The sequence below is a fragment of the Lepidochelys olivacea genome (genome assembly GCF_965140295.1).
Source record: "Lepidochelys olivacea isolate rLepOli2 genome assembly, chromosome: 3".
Lineage (NCBI taxonomy): Eukaryota > Metazoa > Chordata > Testudines > Cheloniidae > Lepidochelys > Lepidochelys olivacea.
Genome location: NC_140413.1, coordinates 166,484,340 through 166,508,298, shown reverse-complemented (window position 1 = coordinate 166,508,298; position 23,959 = coordinate 166,484,340). Strand labels below are relative to the sequence as shown.

General features: G+C 42.2%; 1 protein-coding gene and 1 long non-coding RNA gene across 3 annotated transcripts in view; one reads left to right on the top strand and one right to left on the bottom strand.

Annotated features, from left to right (window-relative positions):
* The window catches only part of LOC311517414, a 234,118-nt gene extending 216,856 nt beyond the window's left edge, over positions 1-17,262 (bottom strand). Inside the window, exons 1-2 of the long non-coding RNA XR_014710685.1 lie at positions 17,131-17,262; positions 1,828-1,886 (exon numbers count right to left, since the gene is read on the bottom strand). This is a non-coding gene — a long non-coding RNA (uncharacterized lncRNA). The remainder of the gene's footprint in view (positions 1-1,827; positions 1,887-17,130) is intronic.
* Positions 17,263-17,334: 72 nt separating this feature from the next.
* Positions 17,335-23,959, top strand: part of SMYD2 (SET and MYND domain containing 2) — a 43,755-nt gene continuing 37,130 nt past the window's right edge. Inside the window, exons 1-2 of one of the 2 annotated variants that reach the window (XM_084622241.1) lie at positions 17,335-17,396; positions 21,267-21,330. Coding sequence is in view for 1 of the 2 variants with exons in the window: in XM_084622240.1 (XP_084478366.1) it covers positions 17,515-17,696; positions 21,267-21,330 (246 nt within the window). In the remaining variant the exon portion in view is untranslated. The other variant, XM_084622240.1, reaches the window with a different exon arrangement.

Genomic DNA, 23,959 nt, shown 5'->3' with positions numbered 1-23,959 from the left:
TGCAGCCTTGGTTTGGAATGCTAGAATAAATCCAAGTGGAGGTGGATTAGTTAGCAGAGTGCAGGTGAGGTGGTCAAAGGTGCATGCAGTTTATCAGATGGCTCTGTAATTTATTCTATGATTAGCACAACTTCATATTTGGTGTGGGGTTATAGATACACATACACACACAGCCAAACTTTTTTGGCATGTGGTCCATGCAATCATTTCAAACTGAGACTCTGGGCTGTACTTGTTCCAGGACTGCTTCTCTGTTGCTAACACACTGAAGTGCCTCAGGCTTCGGACTCATTCTTTGTTTGTTGGTCCATTAAAGTTCTTATCTCACACGCCCTTTTGGCAGAAAATCCTGTTATTTCTGCTTTATGCTGGCCTAGGCCCTTCTCTTGCCTCTGTTCCTATTAACCTATGGCAGTGACAGGAGCAAACTGAAGCAGCTGGCTGTAGACTCTGCTATCAAACTGTAAAACAGCTGCTGTGCAGAGGGACCACACTGAAAAACTTCTATATCTTGGCCACTTCAGACATGGGGTAGGGAAAAGGGAGAGCTTCCATTTACAGATATTTAATTGCTGAAAAACATAGGGGTGTGTGCAGCAGCTTTATTGGCTGTCACACAGAAGTAGTGCTTTTCAGGTATTTTTTGGCACGTACTAATGCCATTATCAGTCTCTGCATCAGCATCCAGTGGGCCCATGTTGCAACTGTGGGCTGGTCTACACTACAGTTAGGTTGACATGAGGCAGCTTATGTCAACCTAATTATGTCAGTGTCTACACTACAGCTACAGCCTTCCTCCCGCTGGTGTAAGTTCCCTACTACACCAACATAATAACACCACCTCCAGGAGATGCATAAGGCTTATGTCCGTGTAGTTAGGGTGGTGCAGTGTCTGTACAGATTCTGCATCCTTTACGTCAGCTGTTGGATGTCTTGTCAGTTTCACAGCAAATGACAAGGTTGCCCCACTCCCATTGGAGAGCAGGAAGGGGAGGAGGGGAGGAGTGAGAAGCCCTGGGAGGGCTCCCCGCGGGGAACGGGGAGGGTAGAAGCCCCAGGCGGCTTCCCCCACTTCCGGTGGGAAGGAGGGAAGCCCTCCAGGAGTCCAGGAGCCTGTGGGGCAGCCTAGCTCCTGGCAGGAAGCTGCCGGCAGAGCTGAGAGATCAGGCTTTCAGCTCCCCACACTGCCCCCTTAGGTCGGAGGAAGAACTCCTGGTGAGGACGCTCACCACCAACCCAAGGAGGGTAGTGTGGATGTGCACCACTGCAGTAATTACTGTGGTGGCTGTAAGTCAAGCTAATATAATTTGACATACATTTCTAGTGTAGACATGCCCTCAGTGTGCAACTGATTTCCGAATTTTCTGTTTAAATTACTACATCTCCGTTGATTATTTTTGGCAGGCATTTATTGATAGCATTTGGCACCAACTTCAAATGAGCAGCCAATTTCTGCTCTCAGCCACAACACTGTGACATCTGGAATAATATTTATACAGGTGTAACCAAGAACAGAATTTGGCCCTTGTATCTTTATAAATATGTCTTACATATTATATCTGTATGTAGGTATAAGAGATGAGACTGAACTATAATCTCAGATCCAACTCCCATCCCAAGCTTTGGGAAAGTTTGGATTCCGATCTGATTTCGGGTCTGAACTTTGCAGCTTGGGCCCCTCCCTAACACATATAATAGTACAGGCAGCTTAATCTTCAGCAAACCATCACTTCAGAACACTGTTGTATAATATATTGAAATAGCACTCACAAAAGCAGCACAAAATAGTCTGTACCACTATCAGCTAAAATATTTGACCATAAGTACCTTCAGATTCTTCATCATGTCAAGCTGCATTAATCACTTCACAATCCTTATAGCGATTTCTAAAGTAAAAGAAATAACAAAGTCATTGACCAGGGCATGGTAACTAGGTTTTCATTTGAATGAATTAATGGCGAGTGAGGTACTCCAAGTGACTGCACCGCTTACTCCACTTGTTCCACTGTGTGGTGTACCCATGCTGCCTGCATGTCAAAAGGTATATTTGTATACAGGAGTCTACATTGTCTAATTTTGGAGTGGGTACCAACACAAATATTTCAATTATGCCTATACAAAAACAATAAAATTGTATGCCAATGTCTATCCAATTGGCATGAAAGCCCGAGCTTAGTTTGTTGCATTCAGCTAACATTAAAAAGCCATATATCAAGCCACTTTCCTGTTTATCATCTTAAAAATGGGAAATTGCTAACTGAACAAAGTCAGTCACCAAGGCCGCCAAGCTAAGTTTGCTGTGACATTGATGAATATTCAAGCCAATGTCTTTCAAACGTTATTGTGAATCATCTTTCCCTCCTTCCTTCCCTTGCTTCACTCATCTTGCTGGCTCAGAATTTTCACCTTTGTCTCAGACCTCAGCTGCCTTTGGTTTATTGCATATGATTGCTATTGTCTTTGTCTCTTTTATCCGCTTCGCTGTGTCTCATTTTCCTAAAGTACCTGGCACCCACTTTTCCATAACATTGTTCCTTTGTTTCAGGAAAACATAATTTCAGGAGGCAGCAGAAATACGGTTCCAAAGGACATAAGGTGACATCCTCTCTCACCTGATCTTTATTCATATCTGGTTTTAATTGCATTTTTTTCCATTTCTCAAGCACTCTGCAACTCCCTTCCTCCCTGACAGGAAGGCGCATTTTATTTCTCATAAAAATGCTTTCCTACTGATCTTCTATTCTTCAGAAGTTTCAGAGGCCCTTCTGTTACCTGTTGGTTTTCTCATGTGGGTTGACCTGTTGGCCTTGCTGTAGTTTATTACTGTTTTGACATTTTTCCTCTTTCCTAAGTTAGGCAGGACTTTCCCCCTGCTGTCGTTTCTAATCTCTGCTGTCATTGTCTTCAGCATGAATCTTCCCAATTTATGTGTTTAACTGTGTGACTGATAGCTTTCAATGTCTGAACTGCAATGGTTTTCTTGAAATGAACATTTCCAATCTAAGGTTAAATCTTTGTGCTTGGCTCAAACATAAACTTACCTGCCTAATTTAAATAGTTCCATTTCTTGTCAATGCCATCTATGTTCATTTCTACCAGGTCAAGGAAAGGACACTATCAAAATTTATTGGCAGGTACCTTCTTATCTCCCTGATGCATTGAAAAAAAAACCTCAGATCACTGAAATAATATAAAATCACAGATACTTGTGTAAATGGCATGTGATTTTCTGTGTATACTGTATTTACTCCAGAAGACACAGTGCCTATTGAACATTCCATTTAGAAATCAAACACAATGGCCCTACAGCTGTATGGTGACATGCTGGTGAAGTTTAAGGCAGCACAAACTTGCCCATGAATCTGTAGATTAATGGCGCAGAGAAGTATCTTTTTTTTTACCCACAAAAGGTGGCTCATATGTTCAGATTGTGCTGCAGTCCAAAACCAAAGTTCAACTAGCCACAGGAGTCACAAAAACCACACAGGCATATACCTCAGAAACTGCCCAACTCTTTTGGAACACTCCTACAGCATTTAATACAAAATGGTAAGCTTTCTACAGGTTTTGTGAATCATCCTATTGCAGAGATATCCCTGCAATAGAATTCATTACAATGGTTCAATAAAGGATATATAAAGGATATAATTCTCTATAGGTTTTAGAGTCATTTCTGTAGAACCCTGTTACATTTTTATAGACCCCTCTGGGTTTCATGACAATTAAGTTACACAGCACTTTTTCATAAGAGAGCTATTTTCTGATAGCTGGTTGGGTGGCTTTCTGGAGGTGTTCAGGGGATAGCTAGTTAGCTTGTGAAAGAGAAGCTGGGGAAAGTTGTGTTTGTGGGATTGTCCAGAGCCAAGTGGCCACTAGAGGATGATAACTGTAGAGGTACTTTGTAGGAGGTAAGGAACGATGGCAGCTGAGGGTTGAGGGAAGTTGAGTGTATGGGGTGAAAGTTGGACAGATAACCGAGGGCCAGTACTGGGTCCACTCATCTTCTATCTCCACCTCTGCTCTGCCATCACTACATGCCTGCTCCTCCTGGGTGTTTTCCAAAGAACTGAAAAAAGGTCAGAAGTTGCTCTACCTTTCTTTGATGAAGTTAGTAACTTGATATTATTTCATGTTATTCTTATTACCATCCCATTATTCCAACACAAAAGACCAGGTCCTAATGAGATAAGGATACCAAGATTCTACACATTTATTTAAAAAAAAAATGTGGTACCACATTGTGAACAAACATACAGTGTAATTCTAATTATTGTCCTCGGTAACTATCAGACCAAAAAAATCCTACAATCACACTGGAGAAAAAGGTTAAATTAAATAGAACTTTTGCTTCTAACTGTCACTGATAAACTGTGTTATAGTGTCACTGGATTCACCAACCTATTGTTTGACTTCCGAGAGATGACAAAAATTAAAGAGTCTGGAAGTTTGGCTCTTAATGTAAGCTGAATGCAACAAATTCCATATGAGCTTATGATGAATTCTGGTGTACTGCACAACTAAGTGATTGAAGAAATACTGCATAGGTTAAAACGGTCAATTACTCAGACATCTGCATTTACAGAAGTAGTAAATGAAATAAGCAACTTGACACCCATTCAGTCAAAGCATTGGCTATGACAAGGGAGATTGTTTCATATTCTCTGTGTATATATAAAGCCTGCTGCAGTTTCCACGATATGCATCTGAGGAAGTGAGCTGTAGCTCACGAAAGCTTATGCTCTAATAAATTGGTTAGTCTCTAAGGTGCCACAAGTCCTCCTTTTCTTTTTGCGAATACAGACTAACACGGCTGTTACTCTGAAACCTATGGAGAACAATGGAAGCTAAAGCTAAGTTTCAATGAAGGTTTTATGATCTATTGTCTTTTTCTTCTTCTATGGCCTTGTCGCAGGGGTAACCATTATTATCTAAGAACAGGGGGTGGACAGAAGCATCAGATTCCTGGATGTAGAAGATGGCAGGATTTGTCATGTTAACTAAATGCAATTCCTTCTAACCACTGATGTTTTGCACAAAAAGAAGCCAGCTATTGTGGCTTGAACACATCCATCACATGGCCCATAAGGGTTTGCTGAAGTGAAAATAACTCACAATGATTCAGAGATTAACAAAATATAAGATACAAATTACAGCAACTGTCTTTGAGAGGACTGACTCAGTGAAGTGTTGAACAACATCCATGTGGTAGCTTTGAATCACCAACTGCTTATTTTGCTAATAAGGCTATCTCTGATAGGGACAAAATAGCATCCTGAATGACATATTAACTATACCTTACTTATTACCATCTTATTAACTAGTCCTAAGCAACCATCTTATCTGGATCCATTTTATCAGGTCTTAAATAAGGGGATCGAGCTTAGGCTTTGTCTACACTATGCACCTTTTACTGACACAGCTGTGCCACCATGCTGCTAAAAGGAAAGATGTACTGGTGTTATCAGTTACTCTATGATTTAACAAAATCAGCTTAAAATATCTGGAATGGCAGGAAGTGACAGCAGGAAAAATAAATCAACTAAAACCAATCATTTATTTAAATTTGGAAAGCTATGAGACTTACAGGGGTCAGCAACGTGTCCTTACATGGACACAAGTGTCCATGGTAAATATGTTGAGGTCCATGGTAATTTTTCAAGAATCGTTGAATGACTGAATGACATAACCCCCCCCCCATGTCCATCACCAAGTATGGTAATTTTGTGAAGTGTCCGTCGTGCAACATGGTGGTGCCAACCCCTGGGACTTACACTGCATGATGCACTGGGATAGCTACAGTACTCAGGGCAGTGAAAGAGAGAGGCAGAGACAAGGTTCAGTCTACTACCCTCCCTCTCTTGACCATCTCCATGGGGAGCAGGAGTGCAAGTAGGGCGATACCCACCAGTACACAGTACCGGCAAGAGATTTTTAGGAGGTACGGGGTACCAGAAAGACTTGGGGCTAGTCCCCCCAGCCCAGGAGAGGTGTGGGGTGAGGCTGCACTCTGCTCCTTAAAGGGGCAGAACATGGCTAAGGAGGGCATTCATTTTTTAAATGGCTTTAACAGCACAATACATAAGCTAACAAACTTACACAAAGGCTTTGTTTAAGTTTGTTAGCATATGTATTGTCCTGTTATGTTGGTCAGGAGTCCTCAAGAGGGGAGCGGTGCAGAGGACGGATGGTGTTTAAACCATGTTTTTGATTCTTTCTTCCCCCATTAGTTTGAATTATCCATGACATCCATACTGCATCACATCAAGTCCAAATCATTAGAGGAATGCCTCTGCTTGCACTGACCAGAGGATGTTTGGATTCTGATGTCAGCTCAGTTCTGCAGCCTTACAAGAATCAGGTGTTGTCCCCAGTGTACACAGAATGCTTCCTTGCAGCCAAACTAGTCTAACATGCATTTTGTTACCTGGAACTGGAGCAGCAAAACAAAGAAAACAAATGCCTCATTTTCCAGCTTTGTGGGTGAGAGAACTATAAGTGAAGATTATAATGCCAGACACTGATGGCCTTAAACCAGCTGCCTTAGGAATCTGCCAAGAACTTTGCTGAAAATATGTTCCTCATCTTAGCAACGGAGCTAAGACTTATCACACATCTGCCCACCTTTATTTGAAAGAAGCTCCTTCTGATCTAACAGCTCAGGAATTGTCAGTTTCACACCGAACAATTTACAATAAACACAATAAACACAATAAACTGTAAACACAATCATTTGATCAATCCCATTGAAGGCAATGGGACTATTTGCATGACTATGGACCACTTTTGTGGACTGGTAAGAGTTTCAGGAGGCTATTCCTATAAAGGAAGTTGAATCCCCCATTGAAATGCAATGTTTGGGCATAATACCATAAAGCAGTTTAGGATTCAGTTCTACTTAAAATTTGTCTTTTAATAAGTCATACTATGCTGAAATGGCTCCTCACCCAACTCCCATATTCCATATAAACAGACTGAATACTACATATGTGGAGGGAGAAGTGAGTAGTTAAGCATGTTGATGTTTGTATATACATCAGGGGGCGTCGGAGGGGACAGGGAGAGCATGGGGAACCCAGGCTGGGGGCAGGGCGGGGAGGAGTCACATGGAGGGTAACGTGGGGAGATCACATGCCCCCTCTTCTATCCCTCCCATGAGTGCAATATGGCAATAAATTATTTCTACTTGCACCACTGATGGGGAGGACATAGCAGCTCTGCAGAGCCTGCTTCCCATCCTGTACTGCAACCATTGATGCAGTAGCTGACAAGGGGCATAAGGACAATGTTAATAAAACACATGTTAAATGGATTAAGAACTGACTGACTAACAGATCTCAGTGGGGAATAATCATCAAATGGTAGTGTTTCTAGTGGGGTATTGCAGGGATCAGTACTAGGTCAGATGCTATTCAACATTATCATCAATGAGATGGAAGTAAGTATAAAATCAATGTTTATAAATGTTTTGGATGACACAAAAATTGCCAGAGTGGTAAATAACTATGAGGACAGGGCAGTCATACAGACTGATATGGATTGCTTAGCAAGCTGGGCTCATTCGAACAAAATATGTTTTGGTATAGCCAAATGCAAAGTTATATGTCTAGGAACAAGAAATGCAGGACGCACCAGCAGATTGAGGGACTGCCTCCTGAGAAGCAGTGACTCTCAAAAGAATTTAAAGCTGGACAAGCAAGTGGACAAGCAACTTAATATGAGCTCCTAGCACCATGCTAGCACAACAAGGAGTAAAGTAATCGTTGGATGTATAAACAGAGAAGTAGTAAGTAGGGAGGAGATTTTACTTTTGTCAACAGCATTGGTGAGACCAATACTGGAATAATGCATCCAATTCTGGTGTCTATATTTTTAGAACGATGTTGAAAAGTTGGAGAGGATGCAGTAAAGAGCTACAAAAAACAGCTGGAGAAAATGCCTTGCAATACAAACTTGAAGATTGAGAGGTGACTTGATTACAGTGTTTAAGTACTTACATAGGTAGAAAATACTGGTTACTAAAAAACACTTTAACCAGTGGAGAAAGGCATAACAAAAACCAGCAGTTGGAAGCTGAAGGCAGACCCTGGAAATTAGGCACAAATTTCTAACAGTGAGGATAATTAACCATTGGAACAAACTACCAAAGGAAGTGGTAGATTTTCTATCTTTTGATATCTTCAGATTAAGACTGGATGCCTTTTAGGAAGTTATGCTTTAGTCAAGCACAAATTATTAGACTCACCAAAAAGGTAAGTGGGTGATATTTAAAGGTCTGTGCGATACAGGAGAACAGATTAGATGATCTAATGTCCTTGTGGCCTTAAACTCTAGGAATCTATAGTTGAGGGTTTTGAGGGGCATGCTAAAATGGGAACCAAACAGGACACTCACCCAGAACATAAGGGAGAGCCACCAGCCTTCCGCCACCCCTCTGTGAACTTTTTTATTGGGAAAGTAGGCATATAAAGACATGATTCTTCTCAATAGAGTGACTGGGGAAATATGTGGCCTTGCTTAGTCTTGGGGCCTGGGTCACCCAGGAGGGTACTATGTCCACACAACTAGAAAGAGAGATACTGCTTGGGATATACCCACATGTCAGTAAGGGCTTACTACAGATGGTGGGGTTCATTTAGTGTCATTCACCTGTGTCCCTGGGGACTTGCAGACATTGCCTTGTCTACAATGCCTTTACAAGTAATAGGGCAGATATGATGACCCTGGGTATCTCATTCACTATCCTGGCCAGGAATCTGTGGGATAGATTTGGTCCCAGGAAGTGCTCAATGGGTCAAAGATCTTACTCAAGTCCACAGCACAACAAAAGTTGCAGATAAGCAGCAAAAGGGAAAGTATGTGGCAACTTCATGAGATTGTGGTAACCTTGGACCAGATCCTTATCTGTTGTGAATAGGTGTATCTTCTTTGAAGTCCACAGAGCTATACTGATTTACATCGGTTGAATATCTGACCCATGGTTGATGATTGTTTTTTTATTTGCTTGAGTCCTGCCGTGGCTCTTTAAGCAGAGGGTAATGCAGATCTGGCAGGGGCAAGCTGGAGTTAACACAGAATGACAGTTGTGAGGTTGCTGATTTTGTTGCAAACATCTGAGTGTTGAGTTTCAGAGTAGCAGCCATGTTAGTCTGTATCTGCAAAAAGAACAGGAGTACATGTGGCACCTTAGAGACTAACAAATTTATTTGAGCATAAGCTTTCATGGGCTACAGCCCACTTCACCAGATGCATAGAATGGAACATATAGTAAGAAGATATATATACATACAGAGAACATGAAAAGGTGGAAGTTGCCAGACCAACTCTAAGAGGCTAATTAATTAAGATGAGCTATTATCAGCAGGAGAAAAAAAACTTTTGTAGTGATAATTAAGATGGCCCACTTCAGACAGTTGACAAGAAGGTGTGAGGATACTTAACATGGGGAAATAGATTCAATCTGTGTAATGACCCAGCCACTCCCAGTCTCTATTCAAACCCAAGTTTGCAAACTAATTCCAGTTCAGCAGTTTCTCATTGGAATCTGTTTTTGAAGCTTTTCTGTTGCAAAATTGCCACCTTTAAGTCTGTTACTGAGTAACCAGAGAGGTTGAAGTGTTCTCCTACCGGTTTTTGAATGTTATGATTCCTGGTGTCAGATTTTTGTCCATTTATTCTTTTGCATAGAGATGGTCCGGTTTGGCCAATGTACATAGCAGAGGGGCATCAATAGAGATGGGGAGTGGCTGGGTCATTACACAAATTGAATCTATTTCCCCATGTCAAATAAATTTGTTAGTCTCTAAAGTGCCACAAGTACTTCTGTTCTTTTTAAGTGTCACTTTCACACCTAGCAGCTGCCCTTGCCTGTTCCCTGTAGTTATCCAGTTCTCTCAGCATGATAAGGTCCTGAAACTGCATTTGTGCTGCTGTTACTTTTTCTCTTTGGTAATTTGTGTGAGGGCTTTTTATATTAACATATCAAAAATGCTTGCAAACTTCACTTAGTGGGTTAAAATACATTCATCTATTGGCAAACTAGTTCCACACAACAGGCAAAAACTCACATCTTTGCAACTTTCAGGCCAGGGCCTCATTCTCCCATATGCAGTAATAACCTGCATTGGGGATCTAAACTCTAAGAGTTGAAATTTGTGGAGTTCTATGGGAGTTCTCCCATGGGGCAGTGGGGAAAGGAGTTTTCTTCCTTCATGGTGTAGTAACTAGGCTATGTCTACACAGCGCAGCTTACAATGGTTTTGAGTGCTGCAGCTGCACCATTGTAAATGAGCTGTGTGGCCACTCTTTGTCGATGTGAGAGAGCTCTCTTGGCAACAAAATAAAACCACCTCCAATGAGGGGCAGCAGCTTCGCTGCTGGGAGCACGACTCCCACCGACGAAGCGCTGTCCACACTGGTGCTTTCTGTCATTAAAACATTTGTCGTTCAGGGGGGTGTTTTTTCACATTTTAGTAACTAAAGTGCCAGTGTAGACATAGCCTTAATCTGTGTTAGCCCTTGAGTTTGGGAGGGAGGAGAATCTAATATAGTTTGGCTGCTCCCCCAACCTATCTTGCCCCATTAGAAGCTAGGTACCTGTGTTGAAGGGAAGGAAGGAGTACGTCACAGAGGTAGCACTCCCCCTTTTCACCATTATCTCAGCTGTGAGTATGTCTACACTGCAATTGAAGGTGTCTTTGCAGCTCATGCAGACATCCCTTCCTAGCTTTAATCTAGCTAGCATGGCTAAAAACAGCAGGGAAGGCACGGTGGCACGGGTTTCAGCGCAGACTAGGAATGTGAGTACGTGCCAAGGAAACCAGGCAGGCGGTTTTACAACCTGTGCTGAAGTCTGTGACACAGCAGCTTCACTGCTATTTTTAACTGTGCCAGCTAGATTACAGCTAGTGTGGGTATGTCTACCTGAGCTGCAATCACACCTCTGATTGCAATGCAGACATATCCTGTGATTCACAGGCTCAGACTCCTTGTGCATAAAGAAGTTATGGGGAGCAAGATGGCCTTAATTATTTCTATCTTCAAAGCTAGGTTGAGTCTGAAAGCTAAAAAGTGATTAACAGTGGACAGTTACTAATCTCTCTTGCTCCCTATCTTTTTCTTTAGCTCACTGTTTCCTGGCCACCCAACTTATTATTATTTAAAAGCTAGTTGGGAGTTTGGCTGAGTAAGGAACGAGTAAAATCTGAGGGGGCGGGGGGGCCCTCAGGATTTAGAATATTTCCAGTTCATAATAGTACCTACCACTCTTATACTGCATTTCAAAGAAGAGACAAGGCTCCCAAACCTCTGGAAGTAACAGCTCCTGATATAGAAGTTTTTTCTTGTCCTTTCTCTCCTCACAGGCTGATGGCCGATGATTAGGGCCATACCAAATTCATAGCCATGAAAATCACGTCACGGACCATGAAATCTGGTGTGCCCCCCTGTGAAATCTGGTCTTTTGTGTGTTTTACCCTATACTATACAGATTTCACCGGAGAGACCAGCGTTTCTCAAATTGGGGGTCCTGACCCAAAAGGGAGTTGCAGGGGGAGTCACAAGATTATTTTAGTGTGGGGAGGGGGCACAGTATTGCCTCCCTTACTTCTGTGCTGCCTTCAGAGCTGGGTGGCCGGAGAACGGTGGCTGTTGGCACCCAGCTCTGAAGGCAGGGCCCCACCACCAGCAGATGGGCAGAAGCAAGGGTGGAAATACGATACCATGCCACCCTTACTTCTGCTCTGCTGCCTTCAGAGCTGGGCGGCCAGAGAGTGGTGGCTGCTGAATGAAGAACCAGCTCTGCAGGTTGCAGCGCAGAAGTAAGGGTGGCAATACCAGATCACGTCATCATTACAACCCGTTCTCCAGCTGCCCAGCTCTGAAGACAGCGCCGCCACCAGCACCAGTGCAGACGTAAGGGTAGCAGTACCGCAACCACCCTTATAATAACCTTGCAACCCCTCCACAACTCCTTTTTGGGTCAGAATCCCTATAATTACAACACTGTGAAATTTCACATGTAAATAGCTGAAATCATTTAAATTATGATTTTTAAAATCCTCTGACCATGAAATTGACCAAAATGGACCGTGAATATGGTAGGGCCCTAGCTATGATCATTTCTTACACATACCCATAGCTGACTTTTACTCTTGACTCACAGTTCACTTGAGGCTTTAGGTCTTAGTGACTGACTCCCTGTAAATTCCAAGTGAAAACCTTGCTTGGCAAGGTCTGTTCGTCCTGGTACATAATAGAAAAATACAGCTTTCAATGTAGGCTGCTCAAAAGTTTCTCAGGAATTCAGATCATGTTAAAATAACTATTGCTTCACTAACTAAACTAAAAATCTTTATATCATCCAGTACAATGCTCACAGTTTTCCACAGAGCAGTTCCAAGGTTGTGCATGAAGGTGAATGGCTTTGGTTCTAAGCACTTCTTCATTTTAAGAAATTCAAAGAACAGACACCACACTTTGTTCTTTGACTTTCTTAAACCTATACCACACTTCAGATCCTTCCATGAGCTTTCGTCTTTCAGTTCTAAAACACAAAAACTTCAGAGTTTTAAAAAAAAGATAGAGAAGTAGAAATGTCCTGGGACACAAGGCATCATTTAGAGATTTTATCACCCACCAGTCCTGCATGGTGTTGAGTGTCCTCAACTCCCCTTGTAGGCTTTGGGAATTGAGAGCATTCAGGCCCAGCTCCCATGGAAGTTAGGTGCCTAAATGCCAGACCTGGGCCACAGCGGCTCTCATGGGTACCTAACACTTCACAGGAATGCTATCTGAACAGCAACTGTACAAATATTTATATGATTAACTTATTGAGAATCAGCATAAACTGATTAATACAAATACAATATTTGGAAGCTAGTGTTGGTTAGAATATCACTTTCCAGGTAATTTTCATTCTGCCGTTCCGACTGATTCCCAAAAATCCATTCATAGAAACTCACATACAATAAGGATGAGCATGGCATGAAAACTTAGATTAGACAGATCAGAACACTATGTTTTATTAGTTTAAATATGTAATTTTATAATAGGGGGAAAGAGGAAAGGAAATATATAGACAAGATATTCACAAAATTATTTTTATTAATAAACTATCAAACCAGTTTTAGTTACTAAAAACATCCAAAATATGTTAAAAGCTATCCAGGCAACTGGGTGAATTTCTCCCTAATGACTGAAATGGAGCTCAGGGCTTATGGTGAGTTTCACCCTACGTAAATAGATTCATATATTAACTCTTAGAAAGTTTGTACTATAAGCTAAGTTATCTAGGGTGTACTGAATAAAAGCCAATTTAGTAAATATATTTTTTTTAGAATTTTAGATTCTGCCTCTTTATCCTCAGCATGATCCGATGAATATGCTTCTTCCACTTATGCTATATTTCTAATGTGTTCAAGGGCTCAGTGTTGCAAGATGTTGAGCATTCTGTGGGACCTAAGCCAGTTAAGCGCATTGCTACAAGTAAGGACATGATGTGAAATCCTGGCCCCATTTTTTAAATAATATTTAAATAATAATCATTATCCCAAATATTTTAGATTTTATTTATTTAGAATCTACTTTTGGAGTTCTAACTGACTATAATTCCATACTCAGTACCCATAAATCTACGGTGGTGCATGATTAACATTTAGGAGGAGGGAGTGGTATTACATTTTTAATTACTGAGACATATTTTTTCCATTTTGGTTACTGACCCTTTCCTCTTAAAAAGATGTAGCAGTTGGACATAATTAAAATAGCTTAGATCCAGAGGGCTGCATTATTTTTGTAATGCTCCAGTTATTTCAATGTGTTAATATGAGAGAGAAGATTGAAAAACAAGAGCCATAACTGGATGGATGCTGACATAAAAATGTTTGAAGTTTATATTTAATAGCTTATACAGCAAGACTTTTCTATCATGGCAATTTGGAAGTTAATTTATCTTCATTTCATTTTATAAGCAGCTAATCAGTTACATCAAAACAAATATCATTGAAACCCAGCTGTCAAGTCATTGCATCATACTAGAAGGCAAAAACATCAAGGAAGCAGAACAGTTCATTTACCTGGATAGCACTAAACTAGCCAGTGGAGACCTCAAAAAAGAAGTAACATCGAGGATAGGAAATAGCATCCACAGCATTCACTAAACTCAACAATGTGTGGAAATCAAAGATATATAGCACCAAAATAAAACAGAATTTTCAACTCAAACATAATCTCAATGCTAATTTATGGCTGCAAGTGCTGGAGATCTATTAAAATGTTAGTTAGAAAACTATATACCTTTGAAACTAACTGCTTAGAAAGATTCTAAGCATTGAGACTGTATTACCAGTGAAGAGATCTGAGAAATTACCAGCCAGCAGCTTGTCTTCACTAGAATTAGAATGAAGTGTTGCATGTATTTGAGGCATGTACTCTGGACGCCAACACAGAGACTCCCACATGAAGCTGTCAACTGGAAACTAACTGGTGTGATGAAACGAGAATACCCAAGAGAAGAACCCTTGGCAGGGAGGGCAGAACAGTTGATTTCAACACCATAGAGCAGATGGAAGTGGCAGCTAACTACAGAGAGGGGTGGAAGAGACTGGTTTCTGCCCTATGCACCAATATTGGTGCAAGAAAGATATAGGTGCTGGAACTAGGGGTGCTGGGGTGCTTCCACACCCCCTGGCTTGAAGTGGTTTCCGTTATATACAGGGTTTACAGTTTAGTTCAATGGCTCTCAGCACCCCCATTACACAAATTGTTCCAGCACCCTGAAGAAAGATATAATAATGATAAAATAAAAATAATAAAATAAAATAATAATAATTAATAAAGTGAACCATTCAATTACTTCCTTTTTCTGTGTAACCATACACTCTTAATATACCAGCTTGGGCCAAATTCAGAGGTAAATCAAAATTTGTCTAAGTAAACCTAATGGGAGTTTTAGGAGTGTGTCTTCTTTTGGCACATGGATTACATCCGTTTGGAATCTATCTACATTTAGTTAGACTCCCTTACATTTGCTTTCTTCAGTCCTTCTCCCTTTTGAGCCCCCCACAGCAAGGCTCTGCCGGCACAGAATGCCCTTCCTTCAAAAAGTGCATTGGTGAGAGCATGTTTTGCATTTTACATTTACCTACTGGTAATAATTTCATATTTCTCTGCTGCTATTTGATTAAGATCTTCTGGTGCAAGAACTGGATTGGAACATTTTGGTTAATGTTAAAACTCTATGGCCCACTCCTGTAGTTCTAATTTAGGGACAGGTTCTGATCTCATTTACACTAGACTAAGACCAAGGAAGATACTCTAACTTTACAGGGTATAAATGAGATTAACACTTGGCCTTCAGTTTTACTGGCACTAAAATCAACGAATGGTAACGAGTTTACTCTTTTAGTTCAAGAAATTCTTTCTCAACATTAATTTTTTTTATTCTTGTTTTGCACCCTCTTTGGTTTCTAGTTTATTCATTTACTTTCCTTGTGAACTTTTTCATGTTTTATATTCCAATCTGCACATCTAGACAAACTGTTTCCAGGTGATTTATTGTACAAATTATTTCATGTAAAACTAAATGATCACCTATTTATAGCACAGATAACATACCTTGGAGGACTATATTAATCTAGAGTACTCACATACTACAAGTGATGCAGAAAATATTTATATCCATCTGCATGCTTAACTCGTATTTCTGAAATGAATCATCAGTGGTATGTCCAACTGCTGTATAACTAACACAAAACCTCATGTATTGAAATGCTTAGGCACAAACGTGTGAGTTAAGAGCACTATAATAACCTTAACTAACTTTCTTGAGCTTTGTGGGGTTGAGCCTTACCTTGAGTATAACTTTAGTATAGATTTATTGCATTTATTATTTCTAAAGTAATCAAAGGCAACATTTATTCCTGTTTTGAGTAAATTTAACATTTCCTTGCTCTGATGGCTTTTAGCCACATTTATGACATGATTTCTGCTGTCGCACTGGGACTTTTTGTCATTTGTTTTGTTGCTAATTATCTTGTTTATAAATGGGAGAGCCTCACCTTTGAGGCTAACTAGTTGTAGGTAACAAATAATTGCCCCCATTAATTCCACATATTTCCTTCCAAGCTCTCAAAATATTGCAATATTCTAGAATAATGTCCCCATGGCCCTCCAATTCTCATTTTCACTGGTGTAAATAAGGAATAACTCTGCTGAAATCAGTGGGGTTACATGGATGTAAAATAGAGGTATACTTTTTATAAGCAGGGCTTACCAAAGCATCTGCCCTCCCTGCAATTCAATTCCTAAAGTTCCTTCATGGATTCAGTGGGGTTCACAACTACATGGTGGTGCACGTAGAGTGACATTGTTAAGCACCATTTTGCTGGGTTTTTCTAGATTAGGAAGTTTTATCACATTGGAACCCTTTCCAATAGCTCAGCGTGTTTGTGAGTGAGATAGCAATAAGTTACCCAAGGGCTGTAGTTTTGATGATTGTAGGGGACCCACATGAGCTTGCCCACTAGCCCTGTTTATAAGGCAAGCAACAAATTCAGAGGCTGTGTGTGACCTACAGAGCAAAAATCCTCAGCACGACCAGGTCTTCTGCATCTTTCTTTACATGCTTAGCCGCTCTTCTTGATAGAGAACCTGAGGTTGACGTGAGCCAGTACTGGTCCTCTGAGATTCATTGTCCATTATACCCGCCCAAGATCAGGTTTATGGCTGAGACATAAGGGTTTATTAGTTTTGCTGCTTTAGCTAGACGGGAATAGTTAAAGCAGCAAAACCTGCCTCCTGTGGACGTACAACTTATTATGGTTCAGGAAGAATAAGCTACACTGGTATAAGGCACCTTGTCCTTTATACCAGTATAACTAGATGGCTGTTGCACAAAGCGTTATAATTATATTTGTAAAATTCACCCCCTCAACCAACACAGTTATTGCTATAACTTTTGGAGGGCAGACCAGCCCGAGGGATTTCCACCGCTCTTAAGGCTGAGCCAGCAAGTTGAGAAGACTTGCAGCGCTGATTCCGGAGACCAGACCGCCCAATATCAGGGGATTTGTTTTATCCAGGCAACCCTTAGCCCACCCACAAAAAGTGTCCTGAGGTCCCGCCCCTTACTACCTGGTCACCGCAGTGCTCATGCCCGCGCTGACTAGAAGAGGGGAGGATCAGAGAGAAAAGTCCCCTCCAGGGAGGCCCCAGGTTTTGGCGCTGCCCTCGGCCCCTTTTTTCCGCCTCAGAGGTGGGGCGGCGCCGCCCCGTCACGCCCGGCAGGCTTGGCCAGCCCTTCAGGGCTGGGGGGGGGCAGCCGGTGGCGCTCCAGAGCCGGGCGGGCTCTAGGACCCGGCGGGCTCCTGCGGCGGTTTGGCGGGGAGTCGGCTGCCGGTGTACGTGGTGCCGCGCGGGTGGCGCGGCTCCATTAGGAGCGGACTGGCGGGGAGCCCCCTGCCGGAGCCGGAGCGGGAGCGGGAGCGGGAGGGCCGCGCGCGCGCCGGGCCGGGAAGGATGCGGGCGGAGGGGGCCCCGCGCGGGGAGGGGCAGGAGCGGTTCACCAGCCCGGGCAAGGGCCGGGGGCTGCGGGCCCGGCAGCGCTTCGCCCCGGGGGAGCTGCTCTTCAGCTGCCCGGCCTACACCTGCGTGCTGACCGTCAGCGAGCGGGGCAACCACTGCGAGTGCTGCTTCGCCAGGTACCTGCCGGCCCGGCTCCCGCGCCGAGCAGCGGCTGCCCGCGGGTCCTAGCACCGCCCGCCTCCTGCGGGGCCCCGGGCGTGCCCGGCGCACGTGGGTCGGCCCGGGGGTCGGAGGGCGGGGGGTGTCCCCAGCCCACAGGGGTCGGGGGGGCGTGGGGCTGTCGCCAGGATGTGCTGGGGAGGCAGGTTAGAAGTGAGGGGTGGACAAACTGAGCCTGGGCGGGGCAGGGGAGGTGAGATCTCCTGGACACGTGGGGTCCTGGTGGTAGGAGATGTTGGGTGGAGTCCAGCTTTCATTTGTGGACCCCTAAAAATTCAAATGGAGGTGCTGACTCCTTTGGAAAGCTTAGACGTGGCCTGGGGGCCCCCAGGGGTCAGTGGACCCCAAGTTGAAAATCACTGTTCAATAATGGTAGTGACAATCTTTCACAGACTCCTTTGAGGTAGACTTCAAACCCACCGGGATCTGTGGACTGCAGATTGACAACCACTGCCTTAGATTAGGCTTCTGGGGGTGATTTGGTTTCAATCCTGTGCTTTGCCATGGGCTTCCTGTGTCACCATGAACAACTCACTTATTCTCTCTCTCTCTGCTTCCTTTTCCCATCTGTAAAATGGGAGTAGTATTTTCCAATTCCACACTGATGAATTCGGGTTGCCAATCCTCCAGCATTGTCCTGGAGTCTCTGGGAATTAAAGATTAATCTTTAATTAAAGATAATGTCATGTGATGAAACCTCCAGGAATTCATCAAGCCAAAGCTGGCAACCCTATAAATATGTTAAAGGCTGAAGCACTCATATGTTAGGGTAAGGGGGGCTATATATCTTAGATAGCAGAAGCATCGGTGAATACTGCTGCATCCATGATTTGGCACTGCCAAGGGCTTTTACGTTGCTGAGACACCTCCCCCATCCTTTAATTCTCTCAGATGTTTTCTCCCTCAAGTCTATTACTCATCTGAAGATCCACTGACATCCAAGTTTGTCATTATTATGCTGTAACTTGATCTTCCTGTGCTGATTTTACTCCCTCCTTTTTATTAAGTAATAGTGGAGGTGAGCACCACAAGCATGTAAGCACATTCATAAAATAATCTCATATATAGGTTACCACTTCCTGTGGACTCAAGGATCCTCCTTTGAAAAAACTTTCCTTTTTACAGAATTGTTTCTTTCTTTGTATAAACTTTATATGGGTCTTTGGGTACAGCACTGATCCTAAACGTCTTCCTTAAAACTGTTTTTCTTTCGGTTTTATATTCAGTTCTGTGTAGGTTCATAGGCACCAACTTTTCCCGGCGTGCTCAACACACCCTGCTGCCCCGACTCCACCCTTGCACTGCCCCTATTCCAACCGCTTCCCCAAAGTCCCTTCCCCAACTCTGCCCCCTCCCTGCCCCTATTGGACTCCTTCCCCAAATCCCAGCCCCGCCTCTTCCCCAAGTGCGCTGTGTTCCCCCTTCTGCCCCCCAGCTCCCAGCTGTTTCATGGCGGCAAGCGCTGGGAGCTAGGGGGAGAAGAAGGGATGCAGCACGCTCAGGGGAGGAGACGGAGGTGAGCTGGGGTGGGGAGCTGCTGGTGGGTGCAGAGCACGCACCAATTTTTTCCCGTGGGTGCTCCAGCCCCGGAGCACCCACAGAATCGGTGCCTATGTGCAGGTTGTTATATCGCTCTCATCCCCATAGTATCTGAGCGCCTTCCAGAAGTGCATTAACTAAATGACTAACATCTTCCCTGTTTGTTCCTTCAAGTGTCCCAGAAAAGCGTTCCATTTCCTCTTGAGAATATTCTCATACTCTGTGGCATGATTCTGAAAACTTAGGCCGAGGAATAACTTTATTCATGTGAATAATTACATTGCATTCAGTTTTCAGAGTAGCGGCCGTGTTAGTCTGTATTCGCAAAAAGAAAAGGAGTACTTGTGGCACCTTAGAGACTAACATTTATTTGAGCATAAGCTTTTGTGAGCTACAGCTCACTTCATCGGATGCATTCAGTGGAATTTTTTAGTCTCTAAACTGCCACAAGTACTCCTTTTCTTATTGCATTCAGTGTGACTAAAGTTACATGCATGCCGAAATGTTTACAGATCAGAGCCTATAGAATGTATCCAACCAAATGTTGCTCAACCAAATGTTCACCAAACTTCATCCGTTCAACAAGATGTAGTTAAACTTGTACCTTTCATGGGTCTTCTCTGTTCTCTGGCCGATGCCTTTCAATCTCCATGCTTCCTGAACCATATTTGAAAGGACACTGTTAAGTTGAAACTGTCAATTTCAGCAAAATTAACTAAAATATTTTTCAGAGTAACAGCCGTGTTAGTCTGTATTCGCAAAAAGAAAAGGAGTACTTGTGGCACCTTAGAGACTAACCAATTTATTTGAGCATAAGCTTTCGTGAGTTACAGCTCACTCCGATGAAGTGAGCTGTAGCTCACGAAAGCTTATGCTCAAATAAATTGGTTAGTCTCTAAGGTGCCACAAGTACTAAAATATTTTTGGTGAAGTTGACCTAGACCTAAGTCCCCTGGCATATTTTTTTAAAATATAGGCAGGAGTTCCTGTTTATTTTTAAATGTTTCTCTCCTCTGTAACTGTGGGAAAGGCCCAGCACCCAAAAGCCAAACACTCAAAGAGGTGGAAACTGATTAAACATGAGGGAAACCATAAAACTGATATGCAAAGTGCTATCAGATACACAAAGGTAATGAACTGAAATATATAGAGGAAATTCTAATTACTTTTAAATATAATACTCTTAGGGGTTACTCAATAGTAGGCATACAGTTTTCAGATGGAAATTTTTTTACTCAGGGTGGCGATCTTTAAACCTCAACAGCTTTTTAAGGGGGGGCATGGAGGGAGTACAGTGCACCTTGCAGCAAATTCCCTATGGTCTTTGCTGTGTTAAGGCTTTATACGAATGAAAAGGGACTATGGGGGGTTGAGGGAAACTTTTATAATACATTAATCACAGAGCAGATGCTGTACCCCGAATTAAGTCACTTGAAAGTGTTTAAAATGTTGTGTGTTTAGATTTCAGAGGGCTTCTTGATTAAGAACATTTTCAACTACACAAAAACTGTTAGATAGACAAGCAATAGAACTAAAAAATTAGGACGCAAAAGATTTATATCCGTGATTAAATCAACCAAGCAACCAATACTTAGAGAAGAAGGAAAAGCAATATATCAGTGTGTGGAATGTAATTTCAAAGGATAATGTAAAATCTAGCAGCATAGAATAACATGTTTCTGAAACCATGGCTTGATTAGGATAGTAAAGTCTTTTACGTAATAACAGCTATTAGGAAAACTTGCATTTGAAACTCTTAATAAATAAAACAAAAATAAATAGACTAGGTTCAAGCTGTAACCAGAATATTCTGGACAGAAAGTCATTTGATTAGGAAAATACAGTGTATTGTGCAAATCTATTTTTTTAAAAAGTGCATTCCTGTCACATTCACTAAGCTGTGGTTGTATGTCAAAGCTATAGGGTATAGCCTCCCTATTAAATTCACTATTAGAAGATGTATATAACTTCTGTTTTATTTTTTTAAGGAAAGAAGGATTGTCCAAGTGTGGAAGATGTAAACAGGCATTTTACTGCAATGTGGAATGTCAGGTATGTGTTACAACTTCTTGTGAGGAGGGAAAGGGGTTCACTAAAGCAGTAAGCTGCACTTATCATTAGTTTAGTACAGCACTGACAGGCTGTAATCACATCTAGTGTTAAGAACAGCAAGCTGGTCAGTTTCAGCATCCCAGAGATGCTGAGAGTGGAGTTGTGCCTTGGACAATTACAGGATTTAGACATGTTCATATTAAGTCATTCAAGATCAGCTATGCTGGGACATGGTATTACTGAGACATTTGATTAGTACAGCCTACCAGCCCACTAATTACTTCAGTAACTTCAGCCTATTTTAAATATACTCAGATTTAACGTTAGTCCCGTAAGCTGGTGAAGAAGTCCTTGTCCAGCTGAAAAATCAAAAATAAATATCTCTGATTTAACTTTTTCAAAATCTATTGCAAGTGTTGCTGCTGTTGATAATTATAGTGCATATTAGTTTAGAAACCTACTGTGCTTCCTCTCTTAGTCTTCAAAAAAGAATGAGATAGGTTCATGGAGGATAGGGCCATCAATAGCTATTAGCCAGGATGGGCAGGGATGGTGTCCTTAGCCTCCATTTGCCAGAGGCTGAGAATGGGCGACAGGGAATGGATCACTTAATGATCACCTGTTCTGTTCATTCCCTCTGGGGCACCTGGCATTGGCCACTGCGGAAGACAGGATACTGGGCTAGATGGACCTTTGGTATGACCCAGTTCGGCCACTCTTGTGTTCTTATGTTCTCAGACTTCTATTACGGGGCAGAGATAACCAGAGTGGCCATTCTCTGATATTCCTGTTATGGAGCTTTTAATATGCTTTAAAGTAGAATAGAATGAAGGACTGGTTCACTGAAAAACACCCCAGTGCAATTCTAATTCTATTTTTTCTTTGTTTTGGAGGGAGAGCTTGTTCTTATCTAATTCACTGAATCTAGCCAATTCCAGTATGCTGCCTTTGCATGCTGTCAGCTTGACCTAAAGTAACCATGCTCCTTATCTGTGAGAAAAATATACGCCGTCTAAGTGCTAAATAATGAGACACATCTTAACTTATAGAATGCTCTAGGGCAAGGGTTGTGGTATGGAACGTTGTTCATGAAGGACTAAGGTGACCAAATTCACTTCATTGGGAGGTTAGATAAGAGCTGAGGTCTTTGGTGTGAAAGCAGATTTTCAGCTAGGAAATCATCCATCACAAGCCTTATCTTAGATGATAATGTGCTGATTGTCATCTTGTTGTTGTTTGTATGCAGAATATTCTACATTCCCATTAGCTGGGATGAAATGCAGAATATTCTACATTCCCCTTAGTTGGGATGAAATATTGTGTTGTGCTGTCCTGGTCCTAAGCACAATATTTGGGATTGCTGCTGCAGCTTCAGAAAGAGCTATCATTTTAACAAGCCATCTCGTTTCTCTGAATGATATTGCATATCTGTAGTATCTTTTATGCATTCCCCCACCCCCAAACTTCTAGCTTTTATGCTGATTTTGTCTGTAATTCTGACATTCCTATAAAAACACTAAGAACGTAGGGCCAGATTCTACCACACTTAGTAGTCATCGTCCTCCCACCCCCCGAGGGCCAGTTTCTGATACCTTACTCACGTCAGTAGGACTGTTTGTGGAATAAGGTGCTACCCAATGTGAGTAAGAGTATCAGAATCTGGTCCAGAATTAGGTTCTAGTCAATATGTGTAATGAACAGCAGGATCTGGCCTCCTTTGATTTTCTTTCATCTGCAAAGGACAGTGGGACAAGGGTATATTTGCCTATTAGCTTTATATTTTTTTTCCTCTTTTGCTTTCTTCATTTCCGTTATTTACATGTGATGGAAAGATCTCTGAGAGGCGGTAAGATGGCCAAACTTGTTCGTGACGAAAGCTGGGGGGAGATAACCTTTTAGTTTAGGTATATAATCTATACCTCTTCAGGTCAGGCTTCCCCCCTATATTTTAGTGTGCGGGACTGAAAATCATCAAATGGCCTCCTACTTTTGAGTCACAAGCTGGTTTGGAAAGCTTTAAGCAAAGGCAGCTTTAAAAATTTGAATATTGATATTGGTTTACATAAGAGGTTGTCAGGACAGTAGTTGCATATAGCAGAAAGTGAAAGCTTCATGAAGTGAGCATCTTTAAGGACCCAGGGAAAAGTCCTGGAAAAGCTTCACAGGAAGCCTAGCTAAATCCTCTGACAACCCATAATCTCATCATGAGAAGCACTTGCACTTAGATGTAAAAAGTGCATGCCGGGTGACATTGTTTCATACCAGCCCTGTACAATTCATGTGAGAGAATCCAATAATATTTGCAATAAAATTGCTTTGTGCTGTATAACATCTTCCATCTGAGAATCCGTTTCTTCACAAACAAGGAAATAAGCTTCACAGTACTCCTATGAAGTAGATAATGGCTATTGTTGCCATTTTACAGATGGATTAATTAAGGTAGAGAGAAGTTAAACAGCTTGGTCCAGCTCAAATAGCAAGTGCACGTTGGAGGCAGTAGTAGTAACTCCTGATGTTGAGTTACTTGTGTTAGCCACAAGTCCATCCTCTGCCTCCCAGTATTTTGGAATCTGCACTCTAGACTTGAGGAGGCTTATATAATAGGAGCTAGTTCCTCTCTTCCTGTATG